This window comes from Tenrec ecaudatus, chromosome 4 (assembly GCF_050624435.1).
Source record: "Tenrec ecaudatus isolate mTenEca1 chromosome 4, mTenEca1.hap1, whole genome shotgun sequence".
Lineage (NCBI taxonomy): Eukaryota > Metazoa > Chordata > Mammalia > Afrosoricida > Tenrecidae > Tenrec > Tenrec ecaudatus.
This window is the reverse complement of record NC_134533.1, coordinates 154,419,188-154,433,403: the sequence shown is the minus strand read 5'-3', so window position 1 is coordinate 154,433,403 and position 14,216 is coordinate 154,419,188. Positions and strand designations below refer to the sequence as shown.

Sequence of the window (14,216 nt, the reverse complement as noted above, 5' to 3'; positions counted from 1 at the left end):
CAAAGTCTTGCCGTCTTTGCTTCTAAGGAGAATCCTGGCTGGACTTTTCCAAGGCAGATTTGTTTATTTTTCTAACAATGCCTGGTACAGTCAATAATTTATAATAATCATAATTATTATTCATCAATACAATATTATGATCAACACAATTCAAGTGCACCCAGTCTTCCCTATTCATTGTCCAGTGTTCACATTCATATGAGGTGGTTGAAGACTCATGGCTTATCAATGTCTACAACCTTGCTGCTAGAAGAAATAGCTGGTGCCTGCTGCCCTACCAAATGCCCTGAGAGGGATCACATTTGAGTCTCCTGGAAAGAGTGGGAGAAAAATATGGAATGGAACTCAAGATGATAAAAGAACCAGGATTCCTGGTCAGACAGAGACTGGTGGGACCCCCAAGACTATGTTCCTTATCCACCCTTAAGGATTAGAACTGAATTCACCCCTCTCACTGCTCCCCACTCCCCGTGGTTCCATCATCAGGTCTCTAGGGGAACATTCACATAGGGAGGTATGCACACTTCAGAATAACCAACCTCACCTGACCAAAGGGCAGCATGTACACAAAGCACAGTCCTTAGGGTTTAGGGGGAATGGGAAAAGAAACGCTGTGAGGAATCTGGATAAGTTACGTTGCTCTTTAAACCTTGATCTAATTCACCATCAAAAGGAAAAGAAAGAAGAATCAGAGCTACCAGGCAAAAGAGATCAGCAAAGTTATCAGATAATCACCTTGGCACTTTCTTCTAATCTTTGTCACAGAAAGCTAAGATCGTATTTCTCTGCACACTGTTTCCTTCAGTTTTCAGAAACGACTTCCTTGTTCCCCCCCCCCCCCAAATGTTAAAGCCACTGTTGTCTCCTTAATTTGACACCCGTGGATAAGCAGCAGTTGTTCAAAGCAAGCACACACACACACACACACACACTTTATAAACACACACACACACACACAGAATTGTGGACTGGTTCAAGCATGCCTTAGGCTCCGGAGTGACACCTTTGCTTTCAGAAACTGTAAAGTTGTAAAGTGACATTTTGTAGCAGATGGACTCAGTGTAATATGTTGTTTGGTGTCCTGACTGCTGCTTCCATGGACACTGATTGTGGATCTAAATAAAAGAAATCCTTGACAATTATATATTTTCTTGGTTTAGCATGATGTTGCTAATTGGCCCAGCTGTGAGGACTATTGTTTTCTTTCCATTGAGTTGTAGTCTTCGGTTCTCATTAATAAGCACTTCAAGTCATCTTCATTTAAGGCAAACAAGGTGGTGTTGTCAATAATTTATAATATTTGTTTTATAATATTTGTTGTCAATAATTTATAATATTGTCCAAAGGACAGTTCATTGGATCATAACAAAGTAATGTATAACATTACAAAGAATGGGGGTTCCAGAACCCCTAACTGGGCTACTGTGGAACCTGTACATAGAACAAAAGACAGTCATCCAAAGAGCACAAGGAGCGTGCTACACGGCTTAAAATCAGGAGAGGTGTGGGTCAAGGTTGCAGCCTCTCACTGTAGTTATCCAATCTGTATGTTGGCAAATCAGAGAAACTGAACTCTGTGGAGAAGACTACTTCAGAATTAGAGAACAACCCAGAATCGGTTAACAGCACAACTGTGTCTGTTGAAAATGGCATACAGACAGAAGGTGGTGGTGGTGGTCTTAGTTCACCCTGAACACTTTTTGAATGAGCCTGCACCCACTTCTGTGAGTGGACTCCAGTTCGTTAGACCCTGCGGGCCAGAGTGGAACTGTACCACAGTATTTCCAAGGCTGCAAATCTAGGGGAGTAGACTCCCACACCTTGCTCCTGTGGCGTGACTGGTGGGTTTGAACCACCAACCTTTCAGTTTGCAGCTGGGCACCTGAGCCATGGAACCACCAGGGATCCTTTACAATGAGACTGGAAGCCTCACAGAGACGGTAAAAGGCAAGAGGGAGCTCTGGTAGTGCAGCAGGGAGATGCTCAGCTGCTAATCTCAAAGGTCAGAGCCAGGACTCTCAAGAGAGGGAGACCTGGCCATCAAGTTCCATCCACGTAACTGCCTAGGAAGCTAATGGGCCACTTCTCCTCTGTGACATGGGATGGCTGGGCATCCGAACTGTACACGCTGCAGCACCTGACGACGACAACAACCACAAAGACTGTAGGAGTCACTGGGTGACATCAACTGTCAAGCTCCACCATTAGCCAGAGGGTTTGCTGTTCGACACCGCCCCTGCCATGCCGCAGAAGGCAAGTCTGGTGATCTGCTTCTGAAGACCAACCGCGCAGCTCTATCAGGCACGCGTGGGGTCGCTAGGAGTTGCAGTGACTTTCTGACAGCCCCAAACAGCGGAAGATTCAGCCAACCCAGGGCAGCAGCGCAAGAGTGAAGGGTGTGTGAACTGTGTCACGTGCTCTTGCTGCATGATGACGGGCAGTCAATTCCTGCATGGTCTCGGGTGACACCGTAGGCTGGTCACCTCCATATGACGTTTATCATATTCACCCTTCAGGGCCTTGGGTTAGGTCCCAAGATGACTCCTGAGAAGAGAGCGGTGGAGAGGGAGCGCTCATGTGCGTGTGATGATGAGACGTCTGGAGGGTGGGGGCTTCTATTTGCTTGTCTCTGTTGTAAGGTGCTGTACCTACGTTGTGGGCTCACCCGCGTGTTGCTTTAAGGGACACCTCCGTTTTCAGGGAAGGAATTTGACCAGGTGAGGATGGTAACTTCCTCTCATTGGTGGTAAAACTGGACTGGAAGCTGCTTTTGAAAGCCGCGGGAGAAAGATAAGGCTTTCTCCTCCCGTAGACAGTTCCACCCTCGGAAACTGACAGGTGCAGTTCTACCTGCAGAGTCCTATGAATCGCGTCGACCAGATGACAGTGCGTTTGAGTTTTGGTTTGGTTGACTGGCCCAGTCCACTATGCAGAGTGCTGCTCCAATGAGAAGCAGGCCCACAATGGACAGAAGCTGAAGCTGCTCTAACAAGCTGAGTCATCCCACTGAACTTGAAGTTCACTCATCCTTTCTCCAAGCTTGTTTCTTTGAATGGATGAAATGAACTTCTTTGGGGACATGACTAATTTTTGTAAAGATAAGCCTGTAGTAGCAGTACAGTTTTGATGAGTTTGCAGGCAAATGGGAATAATAGCGATTTTTGTAACATTTGAACACATTTCACTCCCCACCCCCCTCGCCACCGACACGGTAGGATTTGGCTTATCTTCTTGGACATGAGCATCGTTCTCTCTAAACTAATTTACAGAAAAATCAGCTACCCTGGTTTTTCAAGCCAGGAGCTGAAACGGATCAGATGGGTGCTAGAAGCTCTGGGAGGCAGCCTGGCCAGTCACAAACAGAATGCGTTAGATGATTTAAATTTGATATAGTAAGAGTCAGGGACACAGAATCGGCCATCTATCTATTTCTGCTCGGTTAGGTTAAGGTGACCAGACGTCCCTCTTTTAAACAAAATTTCCCGCATTCCACGGCATTTTTAAAAAGTCCCAACTTTGGGAAAGAATGCCGACAAGCTAGAGTAGACGGTTTTCGGCTTCCATGTGGCTATTTCACCAGGATATGAGTTTTACCAATGGTGTCCCGCTTTACCAATGTTAAAATCTGGTCACCTTAGGTTAGGTATCAATCAGATTTCTGGAGAGACCAGTATGTGATGCTAGATGTATTACTGACGAGAAGAACTGGTATGGAAGCACGGCCTGGGTCAACAATCTGTTCTTTTTAACATTACTTGAAATATGCTGAACGAGGTCACATGCCGGAATGAATGACTGCAGACGTTGAAACCCTACTGCCACTGCGATTCAGAGTGAAACCAGAGGACAGAGGATAGCCGGCAATTTGAGTTGCTGAGACTTTAAAGCTTTTTGGCAGCAAACAGCCTCATCTTTCTCCTGTGGAGAGGATGCTGGCTTCTAACTTCCGAGCTTGTGGTGAGGGGCCTGATTTGTGGCACACCGGCCACCAGGGCTCTGTGTAGAGTCTAGAAAACCCAAATAGGTTTTCAAATGGAGAAGAATTAAGTGGAACCCATTTGACTTTAGAGCTTCATTGATTCAAGGACTCTGGTACTTATTCATCCAATCAACCACCCTTCCATCCATGCAAGAAAGACTAATTGAGCACCTACGATGTGCTTGGGCCTCAGCTAAGCTGGATATGTATTTTACAGCCCTATGTAGTGAAATACAGGAACTATTAGATGCATGTGGCTAGTGATCACTTAAAATGGGGAATAGTTCAAATTGAGGTATAAGTAAATTTTCCCTATGAAAGACAACAAATAATAGAAATACATAGCAAGGACTATGAGGGAAAGAATGTCAAATATCTCATTAAATATATTTCTATTGCTCATATGTTGAGATGAAAATTTGGATATATTGGTCAAATAAATGTATGATTATAATGCCCTTTGAATTTGTTTAATGTGGCTACTCAACCAGAAAGCAAACACATAGTTCTGAGTTTTGGTTTCTCAGAACTTTACTCTGGATGATATTTATTCCAGTGCAGTGCTTCCGGGATTGGCAAAGCACCAGAAACTTGGGGTATTGTAGCACCCCTCATTGCTTTCTGGTCTTTCCTGGTTATTATCAGCATCCTAGACGCCTGGGCATCAAGCCAAGAGTGCAGGACAGCACTAAAAAATGGCTTAGAAAAAGTATGAATCTATGGAATGAATTGTGTAATGTGACACAGATTACAAGAATTAAGTAAAGCAAACTTTAGTCTTATGTCTCTAATTTGAAACAAAATGTTTTATAAGCCCACACTGACCTACTAGCAGAAAAAAAACCAACTAAATTGTCATTAGGATGGGAATATTTGCAGTATATAGTGACTCAGGGATTTTTTTTTGACATTAACTGGTTTTGACAAGAAGTACGAGATGAAAAGTAAAACAGTTCAATTCAAAGTATTTTTAAAATGAAAATTAAATTCATTTAAAAAATCATCATTCTTTACTCAATAAATTAGTGTCTTTTTCCTTTTATTATGCTGTCACACTAAGAAAGCCCCCTCTTTGGGCTGTTGTTAAGACAGCACACACAGCTGACCACCGCTGTTTGTGACTGCGGCGCTCCCTGCTCTCTCGGAGCTGGGAGCAAAGTACACAGGAAGACACAAGGCTGGCACTCGAGGGGGACGGGAAACCCAGCCAGAAAAAATTCCTAGCCCACTTCCTGAGATATGCACCTGCCATGTCTCTCCATGCCTGGCATGACTCGTGTGGGAATGAACTTCCTCCTGTCTAAAATGAACTTCCAAGAAGAACTGACAATTTATGGTGCTTAAGAGAGTTATGCATCTGAGTGTCACCAAGCACAAGGAGCTGTCAGGGAATCTGTTGGGATGAAGCCACCAGAAAGAAGAAATGGGGTGCAGGGATGTTTTTTTCTAGAATTGGCGAGCAAGCCATTGATGCCAGATATTGTAGAAGAGACAGATGGCATGGCAGATGCTGTGGGAGAAAAGTGACTTACTATGAGGGGAACCAGGAAAAACAAACAAGAAGGACAGAGAGGAACAAAGTACCCATGTCCCTCTCTGTTGCCAGGAACATCTTGGTGACCCCGAGGTGTCCCGCCCATCACTCTCCACCGCGGTGCATGTGGAATACACAGTTATGCCTGGAAGGGACCCACTCTGTTTATTGATTTTGTAAGCAAGACAAGAAGGCGACTCGCTGAAGGTGGGACGCCACCGTATTATGAAGATGGTGCAGCTGATCTTTGTCCAGCTCAATTGGCTGCTGTATGATATGTGGAAACTGGATGGAATTCATCCTGGTTTAGTTTAGAAATGCTCCCAATTAACGTTCTGTAATGGTACAAATTAATTGACTTAGATTTGCATTTCAATGCCATTTAAATCTAAAGCCTTTAAAATGTGATGTAGAGGTATCCCATGTGGGCACACGTGACCTCTGAGAATGTTTGCGTATGTGGGGTCTGGAGACTCGGTGGTGCCCCCACATTTTAGAATTCCTCTCTATCTGGTAATCAGCGAGGGAGACAAGCCAGGGCTGAATGGGACTAAGCTCGCTCATTAGGAAAGTCCCCTCAGGTTTAAAATGGATATTTCAGCAAAACAAGGCTGTGCACATTGTGCTATGCACTACATGGGGCAGATAAGGAATGGTGGAAGCCAAGAAGGTGATCTACTGTGAGATACTCAGTCTCACACATACAGCTCAGTACCAAGCCCTGTAGATCTAAGGAACGGACCTGCAGGAATGTTTTTGACAACCCCTCTTAAGTGGTAGTGGTTAAAGCCTTCCCTGCTAACCAAAAGGTTGGGGACTTGAATCCACCAGCCACTGAGAGAGAAAGGTGTGGCGTCTGCCTCAGAAGTGATGGGCAGCCTTGGACACTCCCCGGGGCAGCTCTCCTCTGTCCTGTAGGGTTGTTATGCCATGGCCTTGACTTTGCAAGAGTGGGTTTGGCTTTTGGCGTCTGGTCACCTCACTTATATCAAATGGAAATGGGTGCAGTGCCGCCTAAAGGGGTCAATGTGAGTTGCTCAAACAAGGGATGTAGATGAATGGTCCTAGGTTTTTATTTTTCTTCTGTCATTACTAAATAAATGAAGGCACACGAAAATATCAAGTGGGCAAATATCTTGTGATGCTTTTGTCACGATATTCAGAGAACAAAAGGAACAATTAATTAAAGGCTGGTGAGGATCATTGACTAACAAAGGATTAGTGTAGGCACTTCAGGGTCATTTTACTTATCCAGAATGCTTGCCTCATGGACGGGTTTTTGAAGTACTAATAGCCCTCCTAAGGTAAACTCTGTGGGATTTGTATAACTTGTGCTTCCACACACACATATGATTTGTGAAATCATTGCAAAAATAACTCAATCACACTCATGAAGCCAGAAAGAGTTCAGAGACCATCCCCCCATTTTAAGGGCAGCAAATATACCCCGGGGACCTGCCAATCCTTATCTCTTTGTTTCCAGCATCCTCTCTCCAGGAGCACCCAAGATCAGCACTCTTTTTTTTCCTGCTATAGCAAAGCAGAAAGACTGAAGGTGCAAGATGCTTTTTTAATGACTACATACAAATTGTTGCTTCCACTGGGCCCATGGAGGGTATACTAAGTCTGAGGACACAGATTTTCTGAAAGCTAGGGAGCGCTTGGAAGCCCGTTAGATCAGGGCCAAGCCTTGCTTAAAGAATTGCCTATGGATGCCCCTGCAAAGCCCTCCAAGGGGTGTAAGTCTTGGAAGTGTGATGGGCTTGCCTGAGGCGGGGCTCCCCTTGTGTGCAGGTGACGGTGATGCTCCTGCAGTACAGACAATGTAACTGATTGCCGCTCGAGGCCACGTTCCTTGACCTGATCAACATATACACCCATGAGTCCTTTACGAGAAGCTGTTCAGCAGGCTATTGAACTTGGACCATGACACATGATCAAATAACTTCCTATTCTGCTTGGCGGAATGTCACATGAGAAACTCAGGAGACGTGTACAATTTCTCCAGTGGGAGTAGAAGCCAGACCTGGTTGCAGCTACAGATTCCATCAGCAGCCACATGTACGTATATTTTAAGCATGAAGGTCCTTCCTAAAAAATTTTAAGGCAAAGCCAATGCTTGTCCAAGAAACACCATTTTCTCGTTAGTATCACACAGTTTGTCTCCTGCGCTCCCTTCTTTTTTCATTAGCATAATGTAAATGGCGATGTTCCCTTTAGAGCGAAGCCTACAATATGCCCCTAAAATGGAAAGTCGGGGTGGGACAGGCAACATGCCCTTGAGAAGTCACAGATGCTCAGCTTTTCTGCATTAGGTATTGTTGTAAAGGTCATGGTTTCAACAAGAAAACTATCGCGAGGCCTTAATATGGGAAGTAGTTTCAACCTTTCATAGCCCAGCCCTCCGCGACCCCCCACATTTAATTTGAGACTTTTGCTCACTACATGGCTGTAGACCTGTCTCAATGTGTCACTGAGAACAGTGTGACATCTTATTATCCTTGCAACAAATATTTTATGTCCTAATAAAATGCTTATGGTTTGCCTTATCAAATAGATCATTTTACTTTGACAAAAAACAATCCATCTTTATGTCAGTTTTGTGGATAATCACTTATGCTCTAAGACTCTCTAACGCTACTTTCTAGCAAAAACCTCTTTTCCCAGCAGAAAACCTAAGATAGAAAATTGGATTTATACATCTTAACATTTCTCTCTCTCTCTCTCTCTCTCTCTCTCTCTCTCTCTCTATCTATCTATCTATAATATATATATGGCATTAGAAAAGAGTTTCCATATTTGGCGTGTGTGTGCAGAAATGCAATGTGTGGAAAATCCACACCCACCCCAGTCCTTTAGAGCTGCTAAAGCTTGGATACAGCCTAGACACCACGGACGCTCTTCATAGACACTGATTTACGACATGGCCCAGAGATGCCAGGGGACTTGTCAGGGATGAAACTGTCTGCAGAGTACTTTTATGTTCGCACACTGCTTCAATTATTTAAAAGCTGGAAATCTATCCAAATAATAGACTTCAAGGAAGTGGCATATTTCTTTTTGCTTTTCCTCCCAGGACTCTTCCTACTCAGTCACCTCAGGCAAGTGATACTCCCTAGATTATCACTCAATTAGCTAAAATATCATCCGCCCCCTTGGCGTCTTGTCCTCCCAAATGATCTTCTTTCTCAACCGACCTACACAGGCTCTGGGATTAATCCTAAGTCGAAGAAATCCTGTTTTCAGAGCATCCTGAAAGCTTCCACAGGGAGAACCTTAAACTGCCTAGTCTTTAAAACAATTGTAAAAGAAAGGTGGCGACGACGCATGGTAGTAGGGCAGGAGGAAAGTCAAGGGAGATGGAGGAAAGAGCTAGGAGTCAAAGGGCATTCATGGAGGTCTAGACAAAGACATGTACATGCAAATATATATAGGAGGATGGGGAAATAGATCTATGTGTCTATATTTATAGGTCAAGTATTAAGGTGGCAGAAGGACCTTGGGCCTCTACTCAAACACTCCCTTAATGCATGAATACCTTCTTTTATTAAATTGGAACTCTATGATGCTCACTCTCCCGACACAACGGCTGGAGCCAATGTGGGTGAACAAGTAAATGTGGTGAAGAAAGCTGATGGTGCCCGGCTATCAAAAGAGATAGTGACTGGGGTCTTAAAGGCTTGAAGATACACAAGCGGCCATCTAGCTCAGAAGCAACAAAGTCCACATGGAAGAACACACCAGCCTGTGTGATTGAGTGGTCCCGAAGGAATCAGTTACCAGGCATCAAAGAACAAAAATTCATATCATTGACTGCACACCTCCATGATAGGATCGCTGAAGACAAATGGGTGCATAAGCAAATGTGGTGAAGAAAGCTGATGGTGCCCGGCTATCAAAAGAGATAGTGTCTGGGGTCTTAAAGGCTTGAAGGTGAACAAGCGGCCATCTAGCTCAGAAGCAAAAAAGCCCACATGGAAGAAGCACACACCGGCCAGTGCGATCACGAGGTGCCAAGGGACCAGGTATAAGGCATAATGCAAAAAAAAAAAACAACAACGATATAAGTGTGTGTATGTATGTGTATATGTGTGTATATGTATATATGTATATGTATACATGTATATATATACCATATTAAATGAAGGGGGAAGTGCAGAGTGGAGACCCAAGGCCCAAGTGTCGGCCAATGGAGATCCCCTCATAGAGGGGTTTAGGAGAGGAGATGGGTTAATTAGGGTGCTAGGTAGTACCGATGAAGAACACAGCTTTCCCCCAGATCCTGGATGCTTCCTCCCCCAACTACCATGATCCGAATTCTACCTTGCAGGCCTGGATAGGACAGAGGCTGTACACTGGTACATATGAGGGCTGGAGGTACAGGGAATCCAGGGTGGATGATACCTTCAGGACCAAGGGTGTGAGGGGCGATGCTGGGAGAGTGGAGGGTGAGTGGGCTGGAAAGGGGGAACTGATTACAAGGATCCACATGTGACCTCTTCCCTGGGAGAGGGACAGCAGAGAAGGGGGGAAGGGAGACTCCGGATAGGGCAAGATATGACAAAATAACGATGTATAAATTACCAAGGGCACATGAGGGAGGGGGGAAAGGGGAGGGAGGGGAAAAAAAAAGAGGACCTGATGCAAGGGGCTTAAGTGGAGAGCAAATGTCTTGAGAATGATTGGGGCAGGGAATGTATGGATGTGCTTTATTACAATTGATGTATGTATATGTATGGATTGTGATGAGAGTTGTATGAGTCCCTAATAAAATGTAAAAAAAAAAAAGAGGAGAAAAAATGATTAGGGCAAAGACTGTACAGATGTGCTTTATACAATTGATGTATGTATATGTATGAACTGTGATAAGAATTGTATGAGCCCCAATAAATTGTTTAAAAAAAAAAAAAGAAAAGAAAGGGGATAAGAGACTGCAGATGCTTCAGCGTCACAACGCAATGGCCAATAGGCACCCTCGTCTGAGCAGTCACACCCCCCAAAGACCAACCTCTGTTCAGAGTGCCACTCTGCAGATCGAAAACTCATCAGACCCAGAGTCATTCTCAACCAGAAGACCCTTTTAGGTGGAGACCCAAAGCCCATTTGTCGGCCACTGGAGATTCCCTTGCAGAGGAGTCTAGGGGAGGAGATGAGTCAGTCAGGGTGCAATGTAGCACCGATGAAGAATACAGCTTTCCTCTAGTTCCTAAATGCTACCCCACTCCCCTACTATCATGATCCCAATTCTACCTTGCAAGTCTGGTTAGACCAGAGGACGTACACTGGTGCAGATAGAAGCTGGAGGCACAGGGAATCCAGGGCAGATGATCCCTTCAGGACCAGCAGTGTGAGTGGCAATACTGGGAGGGTAGAGGGAGAGTGGGTTGGAAAGGGGGAACTGATTACAAGGATCTACATGTGGCCTCCTCCCTGAGGGATGGACAACAGAAAAGTGGGTGAAGGGAGACGTCGGGCAGTGTAAGATATGACAAAATAATAATTTATAAAGTATCAAGGGTTCACGAGGGAGTGGGGAGCGGGGAGGGAAGGGTAAAAATGAGGACCGGATGCCAATGGCTTAGTGGAGAGCAAATGTTTTGAGAATGATGAGGGCAATGAATGTACAGATGTGCTTTACACAATTGATGTGTGTACGGATTGTGATAAGAGGTGTATGAGCCCCTAATAAAATGATTAAAAAAAATACCCTCCTAGGATTTTCCCAGAACTAAGGAGGGCTGGGCGATAAACTCCACCTTCAATTGCTTTCCTTGTTGGAGATGGTGAAATCACAGCAGTGAATCGACCCTGGAAAGAGGGAACCGTGGCAGGCGCCACCATCCCGATTCCTTCAGCAGCTGATGATGGAAAGGCAGGGGAAGAGCTTTGCTTTGTGGGTAAATGTTGAGCCCACAGAGAGGAATCCGAAAGGTCTTTATTTTGCAAATTCCACCAGGCCAACCTGAATACATTTTATTTCCTACCATGCGTGGAGGAAGTCCTCCCGCTGAAATCAGTAGCTGCAGTCTTTTTATTTCATTTCTTCACTCACCTTCCATGGGGGTGTTACTGTCGGGCCGGTTTGCAAACACAACATCCACGTACTCAAGCTGCAGCCTCTGGAGAGAGCCCTTCAGCCCTAGAAGAGTCATAGGAAACAAAGAACCCCAAAATGCAAATATGAGAGCCATTGAAAAGAGTTAATGCTTAGGTCCTTGCCCCCCCCCCCCCCAAATTGACTTCCCACTCCACCCCTCAGTCTCTTTAATAAAGGTATTGGATTAGTTTGAAAACGACAGAGACTACAATGATGCTCATTAGCCCCTTCTACCTTTTAAAAATATTCATAAGTCAAAGGCTGGCTTTGCTCTAACAAAGACAAATCTTTGTCTGTTTTCCGTGGTCTGAGCTCTCCCACCAAAAAAAAAAAAAAAAAAAAAAAAACCCTCATTGAGTCATGATCCCTCACAAAGACTCATATGGGGCAGTCTCCTGAAGCTGAATGTAGCATACAAGGCAGCTTCTCTTTGAGAATTTATTTTCCTTGCTTTTGAAAAATACAAATGGATGTTTGCTTTGAATTATTTCATGACTTCGAGTGGGATGGAGATCCATTTGTTGTACATCAAACTCATTAAAAGGGGAAGCTTAGCTGCAAATAAATTGCCTTAACCCTGTCATAATTGCCTCCTGGGTTTTAAGAGTGAAGGAAATGGTCCTTGAGTCAATTCCTCTGGGCCACAGTCGACCGCCCTGGGGTGATGGAGCTGAGGGCCACCTTTCTCCCTTGGATGGAGCAGCTGACCTTGTGGGGAGCAGCCCAGTTTCTGGGTAAAAGACTTGGCACATGAAGGCATTCCGTGGCATTTTTCTGATTGCAATGAAAAGTTGGAAGAATCAAAAATAATGATGGTTTCTATCATTCTCCATTTTGGGGGGGAGGAAACAAAGGCAATAGGTCAGAGAGAGATTTAAGAGTTAGCATAGAGAGGGGGACCCTTTACAAATATCCAGTCCCCCAAACCTGTGTGCCAACTCTAGCCATTTGGTTCCATCGCTGGGACCCTCCAGAAAGAATTCATTAATCATACTAAAATTAATACTTGCCTGAAATAGAATGTATTGTATATGCTTTTACGCAACAAAAATGATGACAGTATTCAAGAGTCATTTTATCTCATTTCCACCAGGCACAGTGTTTCCTTATCAGCCTGCTAATTCCTCAGGAAGACCGGAGGGTTTTCTTTTATATTATATGCATCAAGTTAATTGCATGTTAAATGAGGCTCGTATAAATTTAAATTTGGCTCATTTAAATTTGATTCTTCAAACCGGTTTATAGGCCAGTCACAATTACTTTTCTGACAGGAAAATGAATGCCTGAGTATAGTTCCGGAAATATTTTTCATTCCTTGAGAAAGGATGGTGTGTGGTGTTAGCTTGTTACGCAGGAAGCCGGATGAAGTGATTCGTGCAGACGGGCGTCATACACTATCCTGCCTCCTCTCAACAAACGGCCCTGATGACGCGGCCTGTGCACGGCTGGTTCCCTCAAGGGACAGTTTGAAATGAAAATCACCTTATCAAGCACGATGACATCAGTCACCAGTGTTTGGAAGCAGCTGTATGTGGGAAGGAAGAAAAGCTAGGGAGAATGGGACCCGCAAGCAAACAAATAATGGGCTTTCACAGATCTCAAAGGTTAGAAACCTTTGCCCTGCCGTGCTGTGTGTGACCCCGCTTGAGTTATTGGAGCCTTTGTGTGTGTGTGTGTGTGTGTGTGTGTGAGAGAGAGACCCAGTACTCTGATCTGCAGGGTAATCAAGACAGACCGCTTCCAGAGAGCGAGTAAACTCCTGCGTCAAGCACTGTGCAAACACAATAATTTATCGGCACGTGTAGTAATTAGAACAGTGGCATTCACATCTACAGAGGTTCCGAGGACATGGTGTGGAAGGATGTAAACTAGAGAGTTTCACTGAGTGCTTAGGTGTAGGAGGGAGATCTTTAAGGATGGTACTGGTCCATCCATGTGGGACCAGGCCATGTTTCAGTCTATTATACACAGGTCATCATGAGTCTGAGCTGACTCTATAGCAACTAACAACTGGCTGATGCCTGACACTGGAAACAAGTGTCCCCCGTTTTAATGATGGCTCCCCTCCCACGGCGTGTCTTCCAACAGCTTAGTGTGGGCTGAGCGTAAGTGGAGAAGTGATCACAGCTCACTCAGTGCTGGTGTAACGCTGTGTGATCAGGCAGTTCACAGCCTAGTCAGACTTAAGCGACTTGTCCATGCAACCAGCGTGTCCCGAGTCCTGCTTTCAGACGAACATTGTGCTGGGGCCGGAGCACCCTCCGCAGGAAGCTAACAACACACACTCGGAGCATCCACCGGCAGAAAGCCATGTTTAAAGTAATGGTGGTCTCCAGCGCTTCAAAGGCACTTGTGTGAGCGCGTCAGGCACGAGGGCTGCGCCAGGCCAGGGAGCCGCTGGTCTCGACTCTGACTTTGAAGTTGAGTACATAAGTGGACGCTGTGCACGTCAGTGGCACTATCCATTTGGAAAATCTCAGCCTAGGAAGTACTGTGATCCGTGGGAGATAGCTGGGATTATATTAATCAATCATGAGCTAGAAGATGTTCGTGGGGGCGGTGAAACAGGGAAATGATGTCTGAGTTCCATTTTGAACACTGGAAAG

At 44.9% G+C, this 14,216-nt stretch overlaps 1 protein-coding gene across 5 annotated transcripts in view; it reads right to left on the bottom strand.

Annotated features, from left to right (window-relative positions):
• Positions 1–14,216, bottom strand: part of KCNAB1 (potassium voltage-gated channel subfamily A regulatory beta subunit 1) — a 460,831-nt gene that overhangs the window by 46,650 nt on the left and 399,965 nt on the right. For 3 of the 5 annotated variants that reach the window (XM_075548868.1, XM_075548869.1, XM_075548870.1), the window contains exon 8: positions 11,566–11,652. The exons of the other annotated variants lie outside the window; for them this stretch is intronic. In XM_075548868.1, the coding sequence (XP_075404983.1) occupies positions 11,566–11,652 (87 nt within the window). The remainder of the gene's footprint in view (positions 1–11,565; positions 11,653–14,216) is intronic. 5 annotated transcript variants of the gene reach the window in all.